The sequence below is a fragment of the Eleutherodactylus coqui genome, chromosome 5 (assembly GCF_035609145.1).
Source record: "Eleutherodactylus coqui strain aEleCoq1 chromosome 5, aEleCoq1.hap1, whole genome shotgun sequence".
NCBI classification, from domain to species: domain Eukaryota; kingdom Metazoa; phylum Chordata; class Amphibia; order Anura; family Eleutherodactylidae; genus Eleutherodactylus; species Eleutherodactylus coqui.
In genome coordinates, this window is record NC_089841.1 from 124351077 (window position 1) to 124371430 (window position 20354).

General features: G+C 44.1%; 1 protein-coding gene across 1 annotated transcript in view; it reads left to right on the forward strand.

The window, feature by feature from the left end:
- HSD17B4 (hydroxysteroid 17-beta dehydrogenase 4) overlaps positions 1 to 20354 on the forward strand; it is a 269906-nt gene that overhangs the window by 67537 nt on the left and 182015 nt on the right. The window contains exons 6-7 of the mRNA XM_066603105.1: positions 12656 to 12702; positions 14973 to 15057. Coding sequence (XP_066459202.1) covers positions 12656 to 12702; positions 14973 to 15057 — 132 coding nt within the window. The remainder of the gene's footprint in view (positions 1 to 12655; positions 12703 to 14972; positions 15058 to 20354) is intronic.

Here is a 20354-nt window from a genome sequence, read left to right on the forward strand (position 1 = left end):
CACTTGACAGGAAGGGTTCATCTGTTCATGCTGCTTATTGTCAATGTATGCCCCTCCCATCATGCTGGTTCAACAGAAGTCTGGACTAGGCGAAGTTTTTTCCACTTCTCAGTGATCCAAGTCTTGCACTTCCTTGCCCATTGGAGGCTTGAGTTTTTGTTTCCCTTAGCAATGGCATCAAACTGTTAATTTGCTGTTATAGCTCATCTGTGTTAAGAAAGATGAGTTCTGCATTCAGACACATTAGTTGGAGCACCAACACCCCACAAGGTTGGTAGTGGTGTGCTAGTGTAGCACCAATGACCAGGTCTCGTTCAGAGTCAATTTAGATTGCTTGATTTTCCTTTTCCATTGTAAATTAACCCACAGAAAACTTGATTTTACGCTACACTTTGGGGTCTTGTATTTAATTTCTATAGAAGCAAGCTCTAAGGGCTCATGCCCACAACCGTGTTGTCATCTTGTGTCACTCGTGCATTGCACGGATGTGTGATATGCGGTGAATGGAGTCAGTAAAAGTCAGTGGACTTTCATTCATCCATGTACATTGGCGTATGGACACTGCGTATCCATACTGTAAGCGGTACTGATCTGATGACCTCGTTGCCAGGTGTCAAATTGGATAGATATGGAAGCCCGTAATGATAAGATTGCTAGTGGTATCTATTAATAAGGCGAAGAACTTTGTTATAGCAAGACTCTTCGCATGAGAACCCACAGAGCATTCTGTTTTTAATTGAAGATCTTGACAGTTTTTAAACAGAAAGTAAAAAGGGCATTATCCTACAAAGGTTACAAAAATTATTGATCATAAGGCTTATTGACATCTACAGTCTCAAAGCTCTTAAGGCTCGTCTAGACAAGGGAATGGCTACAACCAGGGTCTTGTTATCTCATTATACTCTATTTCTGTTGACTATGTCTTTATGTTAACATAATTTAGTATTGCTATTCTTCCTATTGACTCCTGTTATCCTTTAATCCTTGTTACCCGTACTACAAAGCATGGGTTTTAGTCTTCTATATAAGGGTCAATAGTTCAATCGGATAAGAAATAAATACACTTAAGGCCCATTTAGACACAACGATTATTGCTCAAAAGATGTCTTTTGAGCGATAATCGGTGTGCCTTTACAGCGCAAGGTGATCACTCAGACGTTGAGCGATCACCTTGCGCTCTGAGGGGAGTATGTAGAAGACAAGCGAGGCCACTTGTCTTCTGCATCTAGCTGTTCTCTGCTCGGAGCGCCCCGCTGTTATACAGCCGAGCTCACCGAGCAGGATATGCAGAACATAGCTGGACAGCTGTGTTCTTCATACCCCGCCTGTGTTCACAGAGCGGGATACCAGCTGAAACAATAGTATCAGCTGTATTCTGCTGTGAATTCATGATAAGGCCACCCGCACACTAGCGTTCTGGATTCCGCTAGCGGATTTTCACGCGCGTATGGTACCTAAATGTGCTTGCGGATAGGTGCGGATGCATGAAAAATCACGCGCGGATATACGCGGATGTGTTGCGGAAAAAAACGCGCAGAAAAACCAGCAGACACCCCTTATTGTAAACCCAACCCCTAGAGAACTGCCCATTCCTTGGAAAACAGCTTAAAAACCAACACCCAGACTCCGTTTTGTCCCTCTTGCTTGTGCGAGCACCGTTAAATTATTCTGGCAACATGCTTTCACCCGGTGAGCAGATGTCTTTGTGGGCATGGTTGATCCATGTAACTTTTTTTCGGGCGCTTCTCCAGCGTGACTTTATTTCAGTCACTGCAAAAAAATTCACAAGAGGAATTCATTACTACAGATTTTGCGTTCTTACATCCTGCATTGGCAAGAAATACTACCTATCTCCCTCTACAAATTTGCCTGTGAAGCTCTGCTGTGTGTTGGGACGCCTCCTACCATGCCTATTTCCTGTAGTCATAGCAACCAGTGACTCCATCCGCAGCTGCACTGCGGATGTACTGCGTGAAAAAACACACCCATTCACTTGTATTGGAGGCTTCACGCGCAGAATCCGACCCAAATTAGAACAGGTCGCAGATTTTTTCACGCGCGTGAAAAAACGCGATACAAATCCGTCCTGCGGATCCTCATAGGAGTATATTGGCTGCGGTCTGGGGCAGATAATGTGCCTAAAATAACGCGCTGGAAATTCTGTTCGTGTGCAGGCACCCTAAGGCCGGCTTCACACGAGCGTGACGGGTTCCACTGCGGAATATTCCGCAGTGAAGCCCGTCACGGCGCCCTCCAGAGATCCCATACTTACCAGTGGAAGATAGCGTGAAGACGCTTCCCCGCCCACCGCCGTCGCGTCATGTGACATGCCCACCGCGTCACGTGACGCGGCCGGCCGCGTCATATGACGCGGGGGTGGTAGGCGGGGAAGCGTTTTCACGCTATCTTCCGCTGTGTTACAGCGGGAGATAGCTTGAACGGACGGCTTCCATTGACTGCAATGGAAGCCGTCAGCGCGTACACCCGCGGCAAATAGAGCATGCTGCGGGTGAGGACGGGAGATTTCACGGAGCGAAATTCCGCAGTGGAATTCCGCATCGTGAGCATTGTGCTATTAGGTTCAATAGAACCTAATAGCTGCGGCCAACGCAGCAGATTTTTGCCGCGAATTTACGCGGCGTAAATCCGTTCGTGGGAAGGAGGCCTAAAGCTGATTGTTGTCTTTCAGCACGCTGAAAGACAAAGCTCATCGACGGCTTAACGAAAACTGTATATCAGTGCAGTTATACACAACAATTATCGCTCAAAAGACGGCTTTTGAGCGATAATCGTTGTGCCTAAATGGGCCTTTATTGCATTCTGAAACTTAACGATTTATGTGCTATGACAATACACACGAGAAATAAATCGCAGCATGCTCTATTTCTCTGCGTTTGTATGCGGCGTGAGCCCTATACACTTGTATGGGCAGCGTTTCCATACACATCCCACAGAGTGGGGAAATGAAAAAAGAAAAATCACACTGTGCATGTCCGTGTGCATGTGATATGCGGGCATGCACCACGCCGTACACAGTTTCTACCGGTTCTCTGCCAATAGAGTGTATAGCTCCTGAATTTGTAAAATGCTGTGGGAAGACCCGCAGCGGTTTACGCATACGGCTGTGGGCATGAGCCCTAATTGTCACTAGTAGGTGTCTGGGCATGAGCCCTAATTGTGAAGGGCAGGTGTCTCCTAATCGCCGACCCTATGGGCTCCACGGTGGTGATGGTGCTCCTGCCCCAGGAGCTGCATCTGTACTCCACCTCCCCAGCCAATCCACAAATGGGGCCACGAGCTGCCCGTTCCCTGTCACTGATTACGGCCTAGCCATGTCTCCACCCCTAGCATCAGTACCTCTCCTAATAAAGTGGTCATTCTGTGTGTGTGCTGTACAGGCAATGTATTTTATTTATGTACTGCAAGGCACGCAAAGCACTGAGCCACCATGTTGCCTGTAACCAATGGCTGCTTCATAGTAAACTACCCAGCAGAATATGTAAAGGCTGAAAAATGTGGAGAAAACCTTTAATACTTTAATTTACTGGATTATCAATATATAAAGGTTCAAGTCTGATGCTTGCCGCTTCCCTTTTCTGGTGTTGAAGTGACAATACACTTCAATCACTGAGCCCTGACAAGTCATTGCTAACATTGGAATTTTGTGTGGATCCAAACCACCATTTGCATTCATACCCAACATCTATACACTTAATTGCCACTCTTCAGTCCATCTAGCATGTGGTCAGTGATGTGGATGATAATTTGGATCAGTACATTGTCCCTAGGATTAGTGCCGGAACACTAACCGGAAATTGACATTGGAAGCTATCCAGAACAGAGGAGCTGCATCAGGCCTCACACTTGTACTTTGCTACTGGCAAATATACTGTAGGTTTCAATATAAAATTCATAAACACTTGAACTCTTGAAAAGATGATAATTTGATATTTTCTTAGCTTTTATCCTCTAGCTAATGTAGTTTAACTGGATGGCAAGCAGCAATACACAATATGAGAGAAGCTTGAGTAGGGTGAAACGTAGCTTCAATCTACTTTTGACCCCAACAACTTTAGGTACTCCTAATTCAAGTACTCAGTATTTTATATTAAGCTGATCATACACATAAGATTAGGAATGGCCAAAAGTCATACGACATTCAACATACCAGTCTAAAAGTAGCCATACATATTAGAAAACTTATTAAACTTATTAGTTTTGAGCGATTTATTGAAATAATCTGCTCAGGATTCACCAACCCATTTTTCAAAAATAATTGTGGCTCAGGACTCCCGATTCTAACTTCCAATAAATTAATAGGAGTAAAAATTGGGTTCTCTATTTTGGCCTCCATTAAGCAGCAATAGAGATGGGGATGGTGGCAGCCCAGGTTAGAATCTCCATGAAGGTTCGACTCAAACCTAGAACGCCAGCGCTGTGAGGCAGCAGTGCTAAGCTAACATACCCGATTCCTAACAGTGCGGTGGCAGACTCTCTTCTATATACACCTCCCTGCATTTTCGCAGCAGTTTCTGAAAAAGGCGACCATAATAACGATCTGCCAAATGCTTTTGACTGATTGCTATCTTGCCTAACACACCCCTACAAATTCATGTTCATTTTGGCCAAGCGTGCTTGTGTTTTTAGATGGATCGGGAGGGGTAGCTGTGCTGAAAACGCTGTAAAAAATGCATGACAATGCGGCTGAAAACCGCAGTAAATGCAGCTTTAAAAAAAAGAAGCCCGGCATGAAGCTGTCTGGCTCCGAACTTTTACCTGTTTTAAGAGACTTAAAGGGGTTGTCTCGCGAAATCAAGTGGGGGTATACACTTCTGTATGGCCATATTAATGCACTTTGTAATATACATCGTGCATTAAATATGAGCCATACAGAAGTTATTCCACTTACCTGCTCCGTTGCTAGCGTCCTCGTCTCCATGGTTCCGTCTAAATTCGCTGGCAGCTTGCTTTTTTAGACGCGCTTGCGCAGTCCGTTCTTCTCCTTTCAGCACGAGCCGCTTCAGTGTGCTCCCCGCTACAGCTCTTCTGCGCATGCGCAGACGAGCTGTCACTGCTCGGGAGCGCGCTGGAGCGGCCATTCTGTACCATCCTTTGTTAGAGGAAGGTGCAGAGCTGCCGAGCTGTCCCAAGAAGCCGCCCAGCTGTCCCGCTGTCCCGCCGTCCTGCCGCCCAGGTAAGTGATGGGCCGGGGGGGGGGGGCTGCCGCTGCGATGAGGGGGGGGGCTGCCGCTGCGATGAGGGGGGGGCTGCCGCTGCGATGGGAAGGGCTGTCGCTGTGCTGGGGGGGGGGGGGGGGAGGGGCTGCAGCAAGCGACGGGAAAAGAGCCGGCGGCCATCTTGGGAAAATGTTTATAAGTTGCTGAAACGCTGGAACGGTAAGTACAAACCAGCTAGAAAAGTCATTTACAGGGGGGCTTAGTAATGTATGCTTAATTAGGGGGACTGGGCAAAAAAAAAAATCCACTCCTGCCTCGAGACATCTCCTTTAATTACATCAGTTACTACTTCTAAAGAAAAATCCTCTTCCAGAAGGCACCCATCTGCAACTAAGATACTCTTAGGGGCATACCTAGACAAGTACTCATCCCTTTCACTATTCTCCTCCTTGCTTTTGCCTCCTCTGTCCTCTGTAAGGTTATATAATCTATGATAATGAGTGGAAGCAATCTACTATTTTAGCATTTGAGTGTACTAGGCCCTCCTTCCGAGATTGAATGGAGAAAACCTATAGGTTTGTTGAGAGCCCTGGCCAGCTCCCTACTACACTTATTCCCGTACTCCTAGAAACTCCCTAATGCTCTATCCCTCTGGCAAAGTGAAGCCTGGTCTAGCAGAAGATGAATCTTCTGGGCTGAGGGCACAGCCTTGTTTGACGTTTCCAGGAGACCCAATCGGTAGAGGAGCCCATCCAGGGCACTAGCCCTGTTTCCAATGGGGTGTGACTTAAAAAAAACAAAGATACCTCTCAATACACACTTGAGTGCCTCCCATTTAATGGGCATTGGAGTGTTATCATTCTAGTGACCCCCTGACCCGAGCATGGTTCGACCACAAAGAGCCGATGGAGCACCTTGGGTAACGATCAAGAAGTCTGTGTGATATGAACAGATGGTCTAAGCGGTGAGAACTATTGTGTGCTAATGAATGGAGACTATAGTCTCTCTTTCGGGTGTAGGATTCGCCACAAGTCCACCAAACGCAAATCGGCAATCTATCTGTGTAGCCTGCATGTAGCTGTAGGGGAAACCCCCGACTTGGGTCCAGTTTCATGCCCAAGTTAAAGTCCCTCCCAAGATTATGTTGGAGCCGTCCACGAAGGTTGCTAAGGCTCCCAGCATTCAGATCCTGAACTGGACCTGTGCCTGATTTGGAAAATGAAGCATTGGCAATGATGAGGACCTCTGTACCCTGCTGTATCTTTAAGAACAAATATCGCCCCTCCGGGTCTATTTCAGACGAGAGATATTTATGCAGAAGTTCTTTATGGATGGCAATTGATGTGCCCCCTGCTTTTTTCTGAGGGTACGGCCCATGATGCCAAGTAATATAGTTGCAATGCGTACAAATGTTTCCTGAAATAGTGCAATCATCACCTTTTAGGCCTCATGTCCACTAGGAAATTTGGGCCTGCGCAGATTCTCCATGCAGAATCCCGCAGCGGGTCCCTCCTTTCCCGCGGACATGAGGCCTGAAAAATGATTTAACTCACCTGTCCGGGCACTGCGGGTTCCCGTCCGTCATGGGTGGATCTTCTTTCCCTCTGCCCGGCGGATGTGCTTGGCATGCCGGCAGCGTGCCACATGCATTCGCTGTGCACTTTTTTTTTTTTTTTTTCAAACTCCTGCTCTCCCACGCTGGAGAGCAGAGATTCAGCTGCGGGTGTACCGCGGATCCGGACGGTTTCCATAGGCTTCTATGGAAGCCTGCAGGAGACCCTTAGTAAATGGAGCATGCTGTGGGTGATTTCCCGCACGTGCGATCCGTGCGGCAGAAAAAAAAGACATCCGCAGGTATTTACTTACCTGCGGGTGTCCTATGCATCCCTATGGGTGCGGGACACCCGCACGGATTTCCTAATTCTAATTGTCCAGTGGACATGAGGCCGTAGGCTTGTGCAGGTGATCCAAAATCTGCCCTCTTTTTGACAGTTTATTCAGGCCCCTTCCATTGAGCGTCCTGAAGGAAAGGCTAGACATCATGTGATTGCTTTGGAATACCCCCTAGCAACTGAACAGGTGGAGGACCAGAGATGGGAAGTAGGACAAGGAAAATAGAGAAAAAAAGAATACAGAGAAAAACATACGGCATAGAGCAGCCTTTATTGCTCTCGCTGTGAGCCTTAAACTCTAGCGACTTGCTAGAAGCTTCTCTGTGTGACAGATCGCCCAGTGGAGAGAGTGGGAGCACACTGCAGACCCAAACATGGCACCCGCTCACACCCACCCTAACACTTCTGCAAACTGTTATGACCTCCTAAGGGATCCCAAGTATGGAACTATTAAACTCCAGGCACTGACAGCCCGCGTAACATATGCAATAAGTGAATGACCCCAACCACCCTCCTCCCCCTCCCGCAGTCGTATGAACAGAAAACTCCACCACCCAGGCATAACAACATGTAAACAGTAAACCTGTGCACATCCCTGTGGATCTCTTCCTCCCATCAGAAGTGACCACTATTTGCTTTTTATTTTCAGCAGGGTGATGGTGTCATTTCCCATGTGGGACTACAGCTCCTCCCTGGGGTCTTAGGCTGCCTCTCATGTGCCTTTGGAATGGAATGTAATTAGGGTGCATGGGAGCTGTCCCAGATGAAGTGTCCCCAGGGCTGCTGGCTCCTAAACCTCTTTGTATATTACAGTCCTGGGTGGAGAAGCCCCGCACAGGAGAGCTCTCCTCTGCCTCCCCGCCAGCTGCTTCTGTCAGGAAACTGCCTGCCTCCTCCGCTGCACTCTCCACATGTGCTCCTAAATGGAGCAGGCACTATCTGGGATCCTCCAGCCGCGAGGAAACACTCCATAGCCCCACTGCCTCAGGTCTGCCCGTCCTCCGCTTCACCATCTCGCTTTCTGTATGTCCTCTCAGGATGATTTTGCTGGTGCCCTGTTCCTCTTGCTGGGGGAAGCTCACTAAAGCCGCGTCTCACTCTGCCATGTGCATGCCACGCGCCCTCCACCATTGCCCTTTAGGCGGTGTATGAATATATGACTTGTTCCACCATGCCCCCCAACATGGCATAGTATGTCTGCCTTCATTTCTGTGCTTGTGTCTGATGACTGGTGAAGTCATGGTAGTTTAACGTGCATAAACTATGTTAATTGTATTTGTACAGCAAACTTTATAGCATAGACAAATGACATTCTATTAATAATGTCAAGACATTAACTTTTGTTCCTAATTCTTGTCTGTAATCTGCATCGGCTGTGGTAGGTGCACCCTATGTGCAGACCCCTCTGACCACAAGAACGGCTGTAAAGGTCAGGCTTGTTACTGGACAATGTCTGGTTAATGACTGCCTATGTAGGCAACATTAAAATAAATCTATAGTGCAAAGAAACTCACCTGACATGTTATTCCACCACCTCACTGCGCTATTTTTTCCCTTATAACTGTAATTCTTTTTCGATTAACTCTCCTTTTGTTCTTTCTTAGATGCTTTTAATTGTTGCTATGGTAAAATTAAATTACGCTGAGGAGACATCCATTTTAATTTCTACTTCCCAGATTCTGCATAATTCAGCTGCTGTTAAGTGTTTAAGCCTTTAGCTTTCATTTTTCAAGACTTTACCAAATCACTTGGTGGTTAAATAGAGTTTTGTTGTTTTTTTTCTTTCTCCTTTTATACAAATTTTTCTGATCACTAGATTGACCCGATGTTCGCTACACAAACATAAAATGGTTGTAAATGTTTTAACCCTTTCCAATCCAATTTGTATCCTGGTTTCCTAGGGGGCTTACTCTTTTTCTGCCGTTATACAACGGCGCTATATGCTGGCTAAAGCCAGTACTGCATGAGGTGACACATTGGATAGGCTCCGACAGCAGAGAGGCTGGCAATATACAGTAAGAGAACCCCGACTGACGTCTTCCAACATCAAAGCTGTACAGCCTTAAATCATAATGTCTTTAGATGTCAGACAGTGGATTGGAGAGGGTTAAGAACTGTAGAGCCGAGGATTTGGCTTGAACCATTCGCCGTCCCCGACTCGCTCCTTCACGTTTTGGGGACATGGCAACAGTCAAACCCATAAGCACTTGATATGAACGTCACTCAGCAACGCTTGGCTCTCTCTGGCGGCGCTGTTGGCTGAAGCACAACCGCGCGGCTAGACTCAATATAGGAGCTTTGACTTGGCCTGACAAGTTACCCAATGTATCACTCTCAAATCTTATGATCTTACGGCGGTGGTGAGGATGTCACAAATCTAATGACACCAGACTCATCCACCAAAGGTCACGTGAAGTATAGCACCTGATATATTGCTGTCCTTGTCCTATGTGGTGGTGTCTAGTATTACGTCCATCTACACATGAATGGGTTGGATTCTGGATACAGAAGTGGAGGTGACCCTGTGCCCGGCTAGCATCCACGTGTACCTGTCATTTCTTCTGTACTGCGGATAGTCTGGCTGGTGGACATGGGCAGTACGGATTTTTATTTAATTTATTTATTTTTCAAATGTCTATCTTTCCCATGCCTTCGCTGAGCAACGATGTGGGTCCCGCGACCTTTTCACAATCTCAATTGCGGAAGGGCCGTGGATCGAACGAACCCGTGTGAAAATTGAGCATGCTGCATTTTTTTCCTCCGCAAGTGGAAAACGCAGTTGCTATCCGCTCGCGTGAGCGGACATACGGATGCTTCGTTGGTTTGAATTGGTGCAGAATGCCGCCGGATTGTCCACGCAGGAGACTATCATGGATTCCGCAATTTAAACACTGTCATGTGCAGGGGGCCTAAGGTAGATATAAAATGCTATCTTATCTCAGCTATGAATTAGTTTTGCTTTATACCAGCGTACTCCAATGGTATTAAAGCAACTTCACAGATTCGGAACAAAATTTTGTCCTGAGACTGAAGGGGGCAGCGGATATATTAAGTGCAGTTGTTCTCTGCTGTCCATATGATCCTCTAGTCCCAATTGTGAGTCTAAAGCACTATTTACATGGGACAGCTGTCGGGCAAACAATATCTGACACACAACCCTACATGTACTCGCTCCCGTGCTGCTGCACAGGAGTGAGTATCGTTGGCTTGCGGCAAGGCGGCTGGAGGAGATTTCACTTCTCGCTTTCCCCCACCCCTCTCCATTCACTTAACACAGCGGCTGTTCAGTACTGAACGGCTGCTGTTTATACTGAACAATCAGTGTTCCTTCAGGATTTTAGGCTGCATAAAATCCTGACCGATGATTGTTCAGTGTAAACAGCAGCCATTCAGTACTGAACGGCCGCTATGTTAAGTCAATGAAGAGGGGTGGGGGAGCGCAAGGAGTGAAATCTCCTGCAGCCTCCCCGTTGTGAACCAGCGATGCTCGCTCCCGTGCAGCAGCACAAGAGCGAGTATGTGCGGGGACAAGTGTGTGGTATCTTACCCGACAGTTGTTCCGTGTAAATGGGGCTTAAGAAGGCTGATTCAATCTTTGGACTACCTAATCCCCACAGTGAATGGATAGTGTTAGACTACTAATACAGTGGACCTGCTGGGATTGGCCAGCAGTACTTGCATGATCGGCACTGGCTAGTCAGGGGGCATTAGGTAGTTAGAAAATTTCTATGGTTATCTTGGCAAATGATAACCAGACTGGAAACCTATACGTATATACCCCTACCCCTCATCCCCCCTCTGGTCACAGGACAGAAATTTCTCCCAAAACCAGAGGGTCACTTTGATTGCTATAATCATTCATCATCCATAAATATATGTTCTGTGTGGTTTCCCAGATATATAGTTTCTCCTTTTTGTTGTTAATTGCTCTATCTTGTAGATAAAACCACTTGGCCTCTGTTCCTCTGTGATTTTTTTTTTAATACTAGTTGTTTTGAGAATTAAAGAACATATCTAATTATATTACTCAGTGACAAACCCGAGTATAACATGGTTCAAGTCTGCAAATCGGTTACAATTACTAAAACAATATACATTGTATAACCAAGAATATTTGTAAAGATAGTTTGCAGAGTTCAGGATATTATCATCATACCAGTGAAGGGCTATAAGATACCTGGATGGGTCAAAAACCTCATTTGGTCCACCAATTGCTGAAATGCATTTTGCATGTGGGTTGTGGTTTATGAGCCACACCAAATTCCCTGGATTTTGTAGAATTTACCTGGCCCCTTTCTATTTTTGTATACTATTTTTTTTCATATGGGAGAATAGAATTGACTAGATTACACCATTGGGGGAGCGTCAGGGGTCTCCTATCCAGCGCAATGCTACAGTCTTGCGGGCCAGACACGGCACCTCACCAAGAAAAATGCGGATGTGGAATTGCCACTATCCAGTATACCTAGCAGACATTCAGCTGGGTTTGGTGGAAGTGGTGCCCCCAATAGTTGTCCCAGGAAGTCTGTAACCTCCGCCCATGAGTTTACCATCGGGCAGCACCACATCAGATGGTTAAAGTTAGTGTTGGGTGTCTGACAGCGATGGCATTGTGTGTTAGGGGTTCTATTCATCTTAAAGAGTCTGCTTGGTGTCAAATAACATTCGCGTATGATGTGCAATTGGATCATCTTAGCTGCTGGCCAGACTGAAGTGTAGGAGCACATTGTGGTACTCCACGTCAGACAGCGAGGGGATCATTTCTCACCATTTGTCCAAGACACCCAGCTGAATGTGTGGAATTTTAGCTTGAGTGAGGTGCATATATATTTACAAGATTAACCCCTAGGTCCCTGAGTGCACAAAACTCCGGTCAGGGGATAGGTGGGAAGGAATTGATGTGGCTCTGAGAATTGGGTGTTGAGCGCATGTTCCGCTCTCAGATTTTTAATAAGGTGTGTGTCTGTATATATATGTATTATGTAATATTTACAAATACAAGAATTGCCATGAGTTAATTTGGCTTTAATTTTGGTCAAAGAGGCCTTAAAGGTGTTCTAAGGGTACCTTTTACACTGTAGGACACCGAAGCAATGGCCATTTAAATAAATGGAGTCTGAGTGGGCCAGGGATTGTTCCGGCCCACCTGCGTCCATTCATAGTAAACAGGAGTCAATCATAGATTGAGCAACTCCTGTTTACACTGAACGAGAAGCCACTCAGCAGTTTTTCCATTTCGATTAGGAACAACTAGTGAAATCTGAATGACTTCTCCCTGTGACAATTGAGGGGTTGTGTGTACACGAGCCAACAGTTGCCTGAAAGCACTTGTTGGAGAGATTACTCTGGCGACTATTGGTCCGTGTAAAGATGGCTTAAGATGTAGCCTACTGTCCATGCTTGCAGTCATGTAGGCGTATTCTCACTTTACAGTTTAGGAACATTATTAACAAGCTTATTCTGGCACTTATTGTTTAGAGATTGTGAGCAAAACTTCCTTCAAATGCAGATTTTTCTCACTAGACAGACATTTTTATCCTTCTATGATCAGCTTTTCACGTGATGTTACGTTTTTTAATTTTTCAGAATTTTGAGAGATCGCTCTTTTGCAAGAATAAGTGACGCAGACTGGGGTAAGTGGAGATTCTACATAGACGTTTACTGTTCCATGAAAACTGCAGTACTCATGGTAAAATACAAGAAAACAAGCACCTAGAAAGAGTTGCTGGAATTGCATGAAACCTTCTGCGTGTGATTGTAACATTAATATAAGTAAATGATTACAATGTCAGAGCAAAAGAAGGGAGGCTCCTAGTACCCTGTTGGACTGCCTATAGCTCGGAGACGAGATACGATACAGCTAAGCATGGAGGCTCTAGTACTCTGTTGTACCGCCTCTAGCTTGGATACAAAATGTGATACAGGTGGGCATGGAGTTTCTAGTACCCTGTTGGGCCACCTCTAGCTTGGATACAAGATGTGACATGGGTGGGCATGGAGGCTCTACTACCCTGTTGTACCTCTTCTAGCGTGGATACAAGATGTGCTATGGCAGGCATGGAGGCTCCAGTACCCTGTTGGGCCACCTCTAGCTTGAATGCAAGATGTGAAAGGGGCGGGCATGAAGGCTCTAGTACCCTGTTGGACCACCTCTAGCTTGCATGCATGATGTGATATGGGTGGGCATGGAGGTTCTAGTACCCTGTTGGGCCACCTCTAGCTTGCATGCATGATGTGATACAGGTGGGCATGGAGGCATACAGGTTCCTTATGGTATCCTAGAGGTCAACATGCTCGACACAAGTGGAAAAAGGCCACTACACGCAAGTAGCCTCTGAGAGCCTTTTTATAGGCCAAGGGTGGAACCACATTTAGGGTCTCGGGTGGCAAGACCATTCATCTAATCATGCCATAACTCTAATCATTTGCATGTCTGCCTTAGATGTAAGTGCATGCCGAGTTTTGCAGCAGAACAAGTCTTCTAAGTGCTTGATTTTTTTTTTTTGACAAGTGTTTTCCTGTAAAAAAACAAAAAACAAATTGCTTTTTTAAAAAAAAATTTTTTTCTTACTTTGCCATAAGATAATGAATTATCATAATGTGTAATTGTATATAGTCCAGCTATGACTACAACTGCAGACAATGAAACCTAAAACACCCTGATACAATCTTTATAGCACTGCTACATAATTGCATGTGTTTTGTGAAGTCTATCACTGATGAAATAACAGATTATATTGCGCCTTTTAGTTACTGCAACTTGGCATATTGTGGCATTCCACATGTCCTGTAGAATGACTGTGCAGTTATTTCTTGTTAGCAGTTCTCCAATGCAATGCGTTCTGTTGGCACCTACTATAAAGGTGAACCATGCAGCATTCAACATACTGCTTCTTTTTAATAGTTTCGCCTTCCCCATTTGATGTTGCAAAATCTGCATGGCAGGTTAATTGATACTGCAGACTTTTTTCCCTACAATCTCATCAACATTGCTTGTACTGTACATTAGAGTTCACAAGCAAAAGGGGAAAAGATCACATTAGACCTAGATATTCCGATGGCATCTGTAACGTGTATGTCCTGGCCTGACCGCGGGTCTCTTGTTCTGAACTCGAAGCATCATATGAATCTGTGATGTTCTGAGTTTGGGTCGGGGTACCTGCAGTCAGGTTGGGACACTCGTCCGTATTACAGACCAATAAATGCAGATCATTGTGTTGTACACCATGGCATTACACTGCTCAAATCTATGGCTAAGAGATAATGCAAATATCTAATTTGTGTATTTTATAACAAACTATGCTATGTATGTATTGCACATGTCTCTTCTCACCGAGCAGTGACTAGTGGCACACTATTAACACCCCCCTTTCCCTGTCCTAGCCTACAAGGGCTGCAGGTCAGGTTACTTGCTAATTGGCACATTTGCAGTGAGCGCAGCTCCTCTACCTTATCAATGATCAGTAGCTTCAGATTCCTTCTTGCACAGCGGCTCTTTGGGGCATGCTACATTGCAACCTCTTAGTGCTGGATGAGAGGCAGAAGTTCAGCCCACACACATTGTGGCATTGTGTAGTACATCCTCTTACACTCAGAATTTGGCTGTTAAGCGGTGAATGAAGTAGTGCGCACCTGTCCTATGCAGAAATCATGAAAAATACATTTTTCTAGCCAGTTTACAAGTTTTATACACCGATCAAATTGCTTTTTTTTTCTTTTTTTTCTTTCTCTCTTTTAACTCTGCCTTAGGATATTGTATGATTCCAAATAGAAGTCACTTGCAGTGAGTCTTTGGTTAGGACTATAAGCACATTCAGAATCAATAGAATCGGTTATGCATATTTAAGGATACTTGTAAATGTCTTCTGTCAATCCGCCTTGATGACTTCTTTTTTTTCTTTAGACATTATTCATAAGGTTCATCTGAGAGGATCATTTCTTGTAACTCGAGCAGCATGGAATCACATGAAAAATCAGAAGTTTGGACGGTATGAAACTGCTCTGTTCTTGTCTTCTGTGTCCTAAAGATAGTTATGCTTTCATTATTTGCATTGCTCTCTTTATTATCTTCCAGTTATATAGCTCTAAGGTATGCATTGAGGACAAAGAATTGACAAAACTTTCAAAGAGTTGTTGAATTTTGCGACAAATTTTGAAATAAGCTTCTATGTACGGTAGGAAGTACTGAAACGTCTGTAATTCACTTCTTCCTGCTGCAATACGATCGGAGTTGAAATCACCTGGATTCTGCTTTATGGTTGGGTCTCTGCCGGTTTACTGTCCCTACAGCACCGTCTATTTGGCGGGGGTGCACAGCCTGTGGCACACAATTCCCATTTTGTGTAGCCCCCAAACATCAGGTTGCCACACTGTGGCATTCTATTTTACGCAACCTAAAGGAGCAATACCAGCAAAACTGTTACTATACTATACCCAGTTTCCCGATGGGTATTGTACTTCTGGTACCCTACCAGTAAGAGGTTTATGGCATATACGGTTGATATGCTAGACATGGGAATGATTCTAAGTTTTATTGCATGGTAGCTTGGGCTGAGGGATGGAATTTTTCTGGAATATGTTTTTCTTTTCTTTGGGGGATATGTTAAGTTAAAGGTGTACCAAGATATAAAGTTATACCTTATATAAACGATGCCTGCCTCGTTTGGTGAGGCTCCACTGGCCTCCAAATCCAAGCTGCTCTTGAATACAGAGGTGGCTAGGATTATGGAAAATAACCAAGCTTGCTGTGCTCTATTTCCTTAACCCCTTAGTGACAGAGCTTTTTTTTTTCTCTCCCCCTTTTTAAAAAAAATCGTACCTCCTTTATTTATCCATCGACGTCGCTGTATGAGGGCTTGTTTTTTTGCGGGACGAGTTGTAGTTTTCAATGGTATATTTAATGTACCATATAATGTACTGAAAATCTTAAAAATTCTAAGTAGAGAGAAATGGAAAAAAAATGACCTTCTGCCATGTTTCAGTGTGTCCTGTTTCTACGTCGCGCGAATTGTAAAATAAATGACATAACTTTATTCTATGGGTAAGTACGATTACTATGATACCAAACTTATGTAGGTTTTAAATTTCTGTACTAGTTGTATTTTTTTTGTAAAGCGATTGAATTTTTTAAAATTATTTTCTGTCTCCATTTTCAGCGCACAATAACTTTTTTTATTTTTCCGTCGATGTAGTTATGTGAAGGCTCATTTTCTGCGTTACATCCTGTCATTTCCATTGGTACCATTTTGAAATACATACGACGTTTTGATCGCTTTTTATTACTTTTTTTTTCTTTGAGACAGGGAGACCAAAGAAACACATTTCTGTCTTTTTTTTTTTCCGGATGCTGTTCACCATGCGTGGTAAATGCACTACTTTGATAGACCGGACTTACACGGACGCAGCGATCCCAAATAAGTATTTTTGCTTTATTTAGATTCTTTTATTGTAAATATGGCGCAAGGTTTTGTTTTTTTTTCTTACTTTTATTACTTTTTGCGAAATTTAAAAAAAAAAACTTCATTGTTTTTATTGTTACATTTTCTTTTAGTCCCCAGGGGGAACCACAACTAGCGATGCTTTGATCGCTCCTGCAGTATGATGTAATGCTGTAGCATTACATCATACTGCTTTCTGACAGGCAGTCTATCAAGCCACCCTACGGGGATGGCTTGATGGGCATACTGCCAAGACAGCCCTGGGGCTTTTCAAAACGCCCCAGCTGCCATTACACCCGCACGGCTCCCCCGATCTCACTGATTACTATTTCCGTAATTTCAGCTAACTGCGTATTCAGTTGCATCCTGGATGCGGTGACCAGAGGCGCCTCACCAAGCCAGTTAGGGGAACTCTGTTCTTGATAGGTTAGACCTACATCTCACAGACTCTTATGGCATAGCCTGTAAATATGATACAAATGTTGTAGGTTGGAATACCCCTTTAATTATAGTACAACGGCAGTGTCTGATCTTTCCTGTGCTCTAGGACAATTAAAATGTCCTCATGTAAATGGTTAGGGTATCATTATTATGTAACATAGAAGAATCACCTGAAAGCGTGTTATCAGAAGAAGAAAACGGAAATGGTTCAGATTGGGCAAATTTATTGTGATTTTTGTCAAAACTAGTATGCAGGAGAAGCTGTTAAGGGAAATCTCTTTTTTTATATGCTGTACTAGGGCCTGTGAACATCATATTCAAGATTTCTCCTCTTGAACCCTACTTTAGTAGTCAAAGCTGGGAACAAGTGGAAAAAGCACCTCCTGCTGTGGCGGACTCGGCAGGTTCAGGTTTTATGTACTGTAATTGCCCTCGGGTAACCCCCAGCTGCAAGTGATACCGGGACTTTTTGATAATCTTTGTAGCTGCTGATAAAGTTTCTGTTACTGACAAGAAGTGTAAAGGAAGATAGTTTTACTCAAAAGGTAGTCAGATCAGGGCCTCAGACCTTAGAAGAGCATGGCGGACTGTTAATAGGCTTTATAGAAAAGCCTTTAACCAGGGAGAGGGTATAAGATTATGCTAGTTTTACAGGTTACAGATCCAGATCAATTCTTTTTTATTTCCAGTAAGAGAAAAAAAACCTTTCTGTATTTTAACATCTTAATTTCTACAATTCTTGTTAGTGACCTTGAGCTTTGTGGTTTCCTTCAGTAAAGGGAGCTGCATCTTCACTTGCAACCCTCTTATTTGAAGCCACTTTCAAAGAAATGGCTGGCTTTAATGTAATCCCTGAAACCATGGCTGCAGCCGATTGAGAATAAAAATTAACATGACCTTTTATTTCTGCTTGCATTACTATAGTCTTTTTCAGTAATATTTTCTTTCAACTTTAAACAATGTTCGTAGTCAAAGGCATAACAGCGTGTTTTGTGTTTACCAGCGTTACTTAAATTCTGGCAAATGGACACTTATTACTGCTGAGAATATGGAAAATGGCACAAACTGAACTTTACATATGTAACAGCATCAAGGTATTATATGCAGTCGTAACCCAGGAGTACAGTATGATATCCTCAGGATAGGTCATCAGTGTCAGATCGGTGGGGGATCGATGCCCAGCACCCCCTGCTAATTAGCTATGGGCATCATATATATATGACTCTATACACTCTGCAGCGGCCTGGGCGGGTGCTTCAGGCTCTGTCCCATTCGCCCGCCATCAGCGCTGTGTAAGTAAGTGCTGTGATTGGATTGAGCGCCAGCCAATCACAACCGGCGCTTGATAAACCAATCATAGCCATTCAGTGATGTCATTCACTGAATGGCTGTGAATGATCGAGCGCCGGCTATGATTGGCTGGTGCTCGATCCAATCACAGCTCTTACTTACACCCCGCTGACGGCAGGCAACTTCAAAGCCGAGCAGGGAGATGACGACGGGGAGAATTCTCAAGCAGCTTGCCGCACCGCCAGAAAGACCATCGTGCCGATGACACGGATTTTTTTTTTAACCTCACTCGCCTATGAGCCAAGGGGGGCTTTTTCAGCATGGGAAAATGTAATTTATCTATATTTTTATATGAAGCTGTTATGGGTTTCTATGTAGGACAGAGTATCCTGCTTTAAAAGCTAAGCAAGCAGATTGCTATTCTAAAGTGTGAATACTAGATGCGCTCAAAATCCCTTTAAGCCGCATGCAGTAAGATATTTAGGATTTCCTTAATGGTCCTATAACAGGAAGAGCCCAATATGTATTTTTATTTTTTTCTCACATTTGGCTTCCATTTTGGTGGTTTTTTGAATACCTGCATCACTGTAAAACCTAGACCAGCACAATTATCACAGAATCATAGTATAATCCAGCAACATAGTGTTACTGATCAGTTTATTATGACCTCTTATAAGAATTTAGCCTAGGAACGCAAAACGGTACCATGATGACATCATCTTATGTACTATGATGACCTAACAGTAGAACTCAGAATTGCATCACTGTGCTGACACCGTTGTAGATCACACGTTAACCCCATTGTGACCTCATCACAATAGAACCTAGTTTAGGAATATGGACCGGCACTGACTATGGAACAGACTATTATGACATTGTCATAGTATAACCCAGACCAGAACTGTTTGTGATATTCTCTTGGTGGAACTTGTCTAAGCACAATTGTGACAAAATTGCAGTATAATCCTGATCTCCTTTGTTACATCATTACAGTAGATCCCAGACCAGTGTCATTATGACATCACAAGAGAACCCAGATGAACTCCACTGTCACATTCATTAACACAGTAAAACTCAATGTGACCTCATTACTGTAGAACGCAGACCAGGAATATTGTGACCGCCTCACAGAAGAACCTAAACAATGGCCATTGAGACATCATCCTATATCTCTTGGATTAAAAACCTAGAAACAAAATTTTATTGGGTGTCAAATTAAAAATCAACATTACTTGTAAAATATAGAAAGCATTTACTCCAGTCTGTGTATTGAATTGTAACAGCTTTTAAGGAAACCAGTGTTCTTTACATTCTTATTACCTGCAGCTACCACTAGAGGGAGCATAGGAACTTACCGAATATAGTTACAGGGGTTGTCTGACTTATTCAGGCTTTAAAGGAACATGGTCCTTATGGGTAAACATAACCAGCTTATACTCTCCTTTCCTGGCTTCTAGCTGTGTCTAGTGCTATCGCTCTGGGTCTCTCCTCTGACGTAATCTTTGACAAACGCGCACCAAAGGGGGTGTCCATTTGACTAATGGTTCTGTTCTGGGGTACGATCCCAATACAGTTTTCGGCACTTGTGATGGAACCCCCAGATGGAATCCTATAGCGACCCTGCAGCCTGAAGCTCGAAGTTCATATTTCATTTTGATATACTGTTTACAGGCTGCAGCAGCTGGTTACTGGACATCCCAGTGCTCAATCGTTGAGCTCTGTAATTGGTTGCAGCAACCTATCATGTATGGTACTCAGCTGCTGTAGCCTGTAAGTGAAAAATCAAAACTTTAAGAAAAAAAATCAACATGCTAAAACAAAATCATTTAGGATCATTTGCTACCTAAGGGTCCTTCTTCCACGACAGTCGTCCAAGCAATAATTGCTCCTGTGCTTTCAAACATAAGTGTGGAATACTCAGTGAATGGCGGCGGAGCCGGACAGAGATTGCTCCGCTTGTCCGCCTCCATTCACAGTAAACAGGCAGTCGTTCATAGATGAGCGGCTGCCTGTTTATTCTTGCCAATCGTAGTTTGATTTTAATGTCTGTAGAAACTGAACGCATTACTGTTCCCCATTCAGTCACTGCTGGCATTTACAATGAACGATTATTCAGT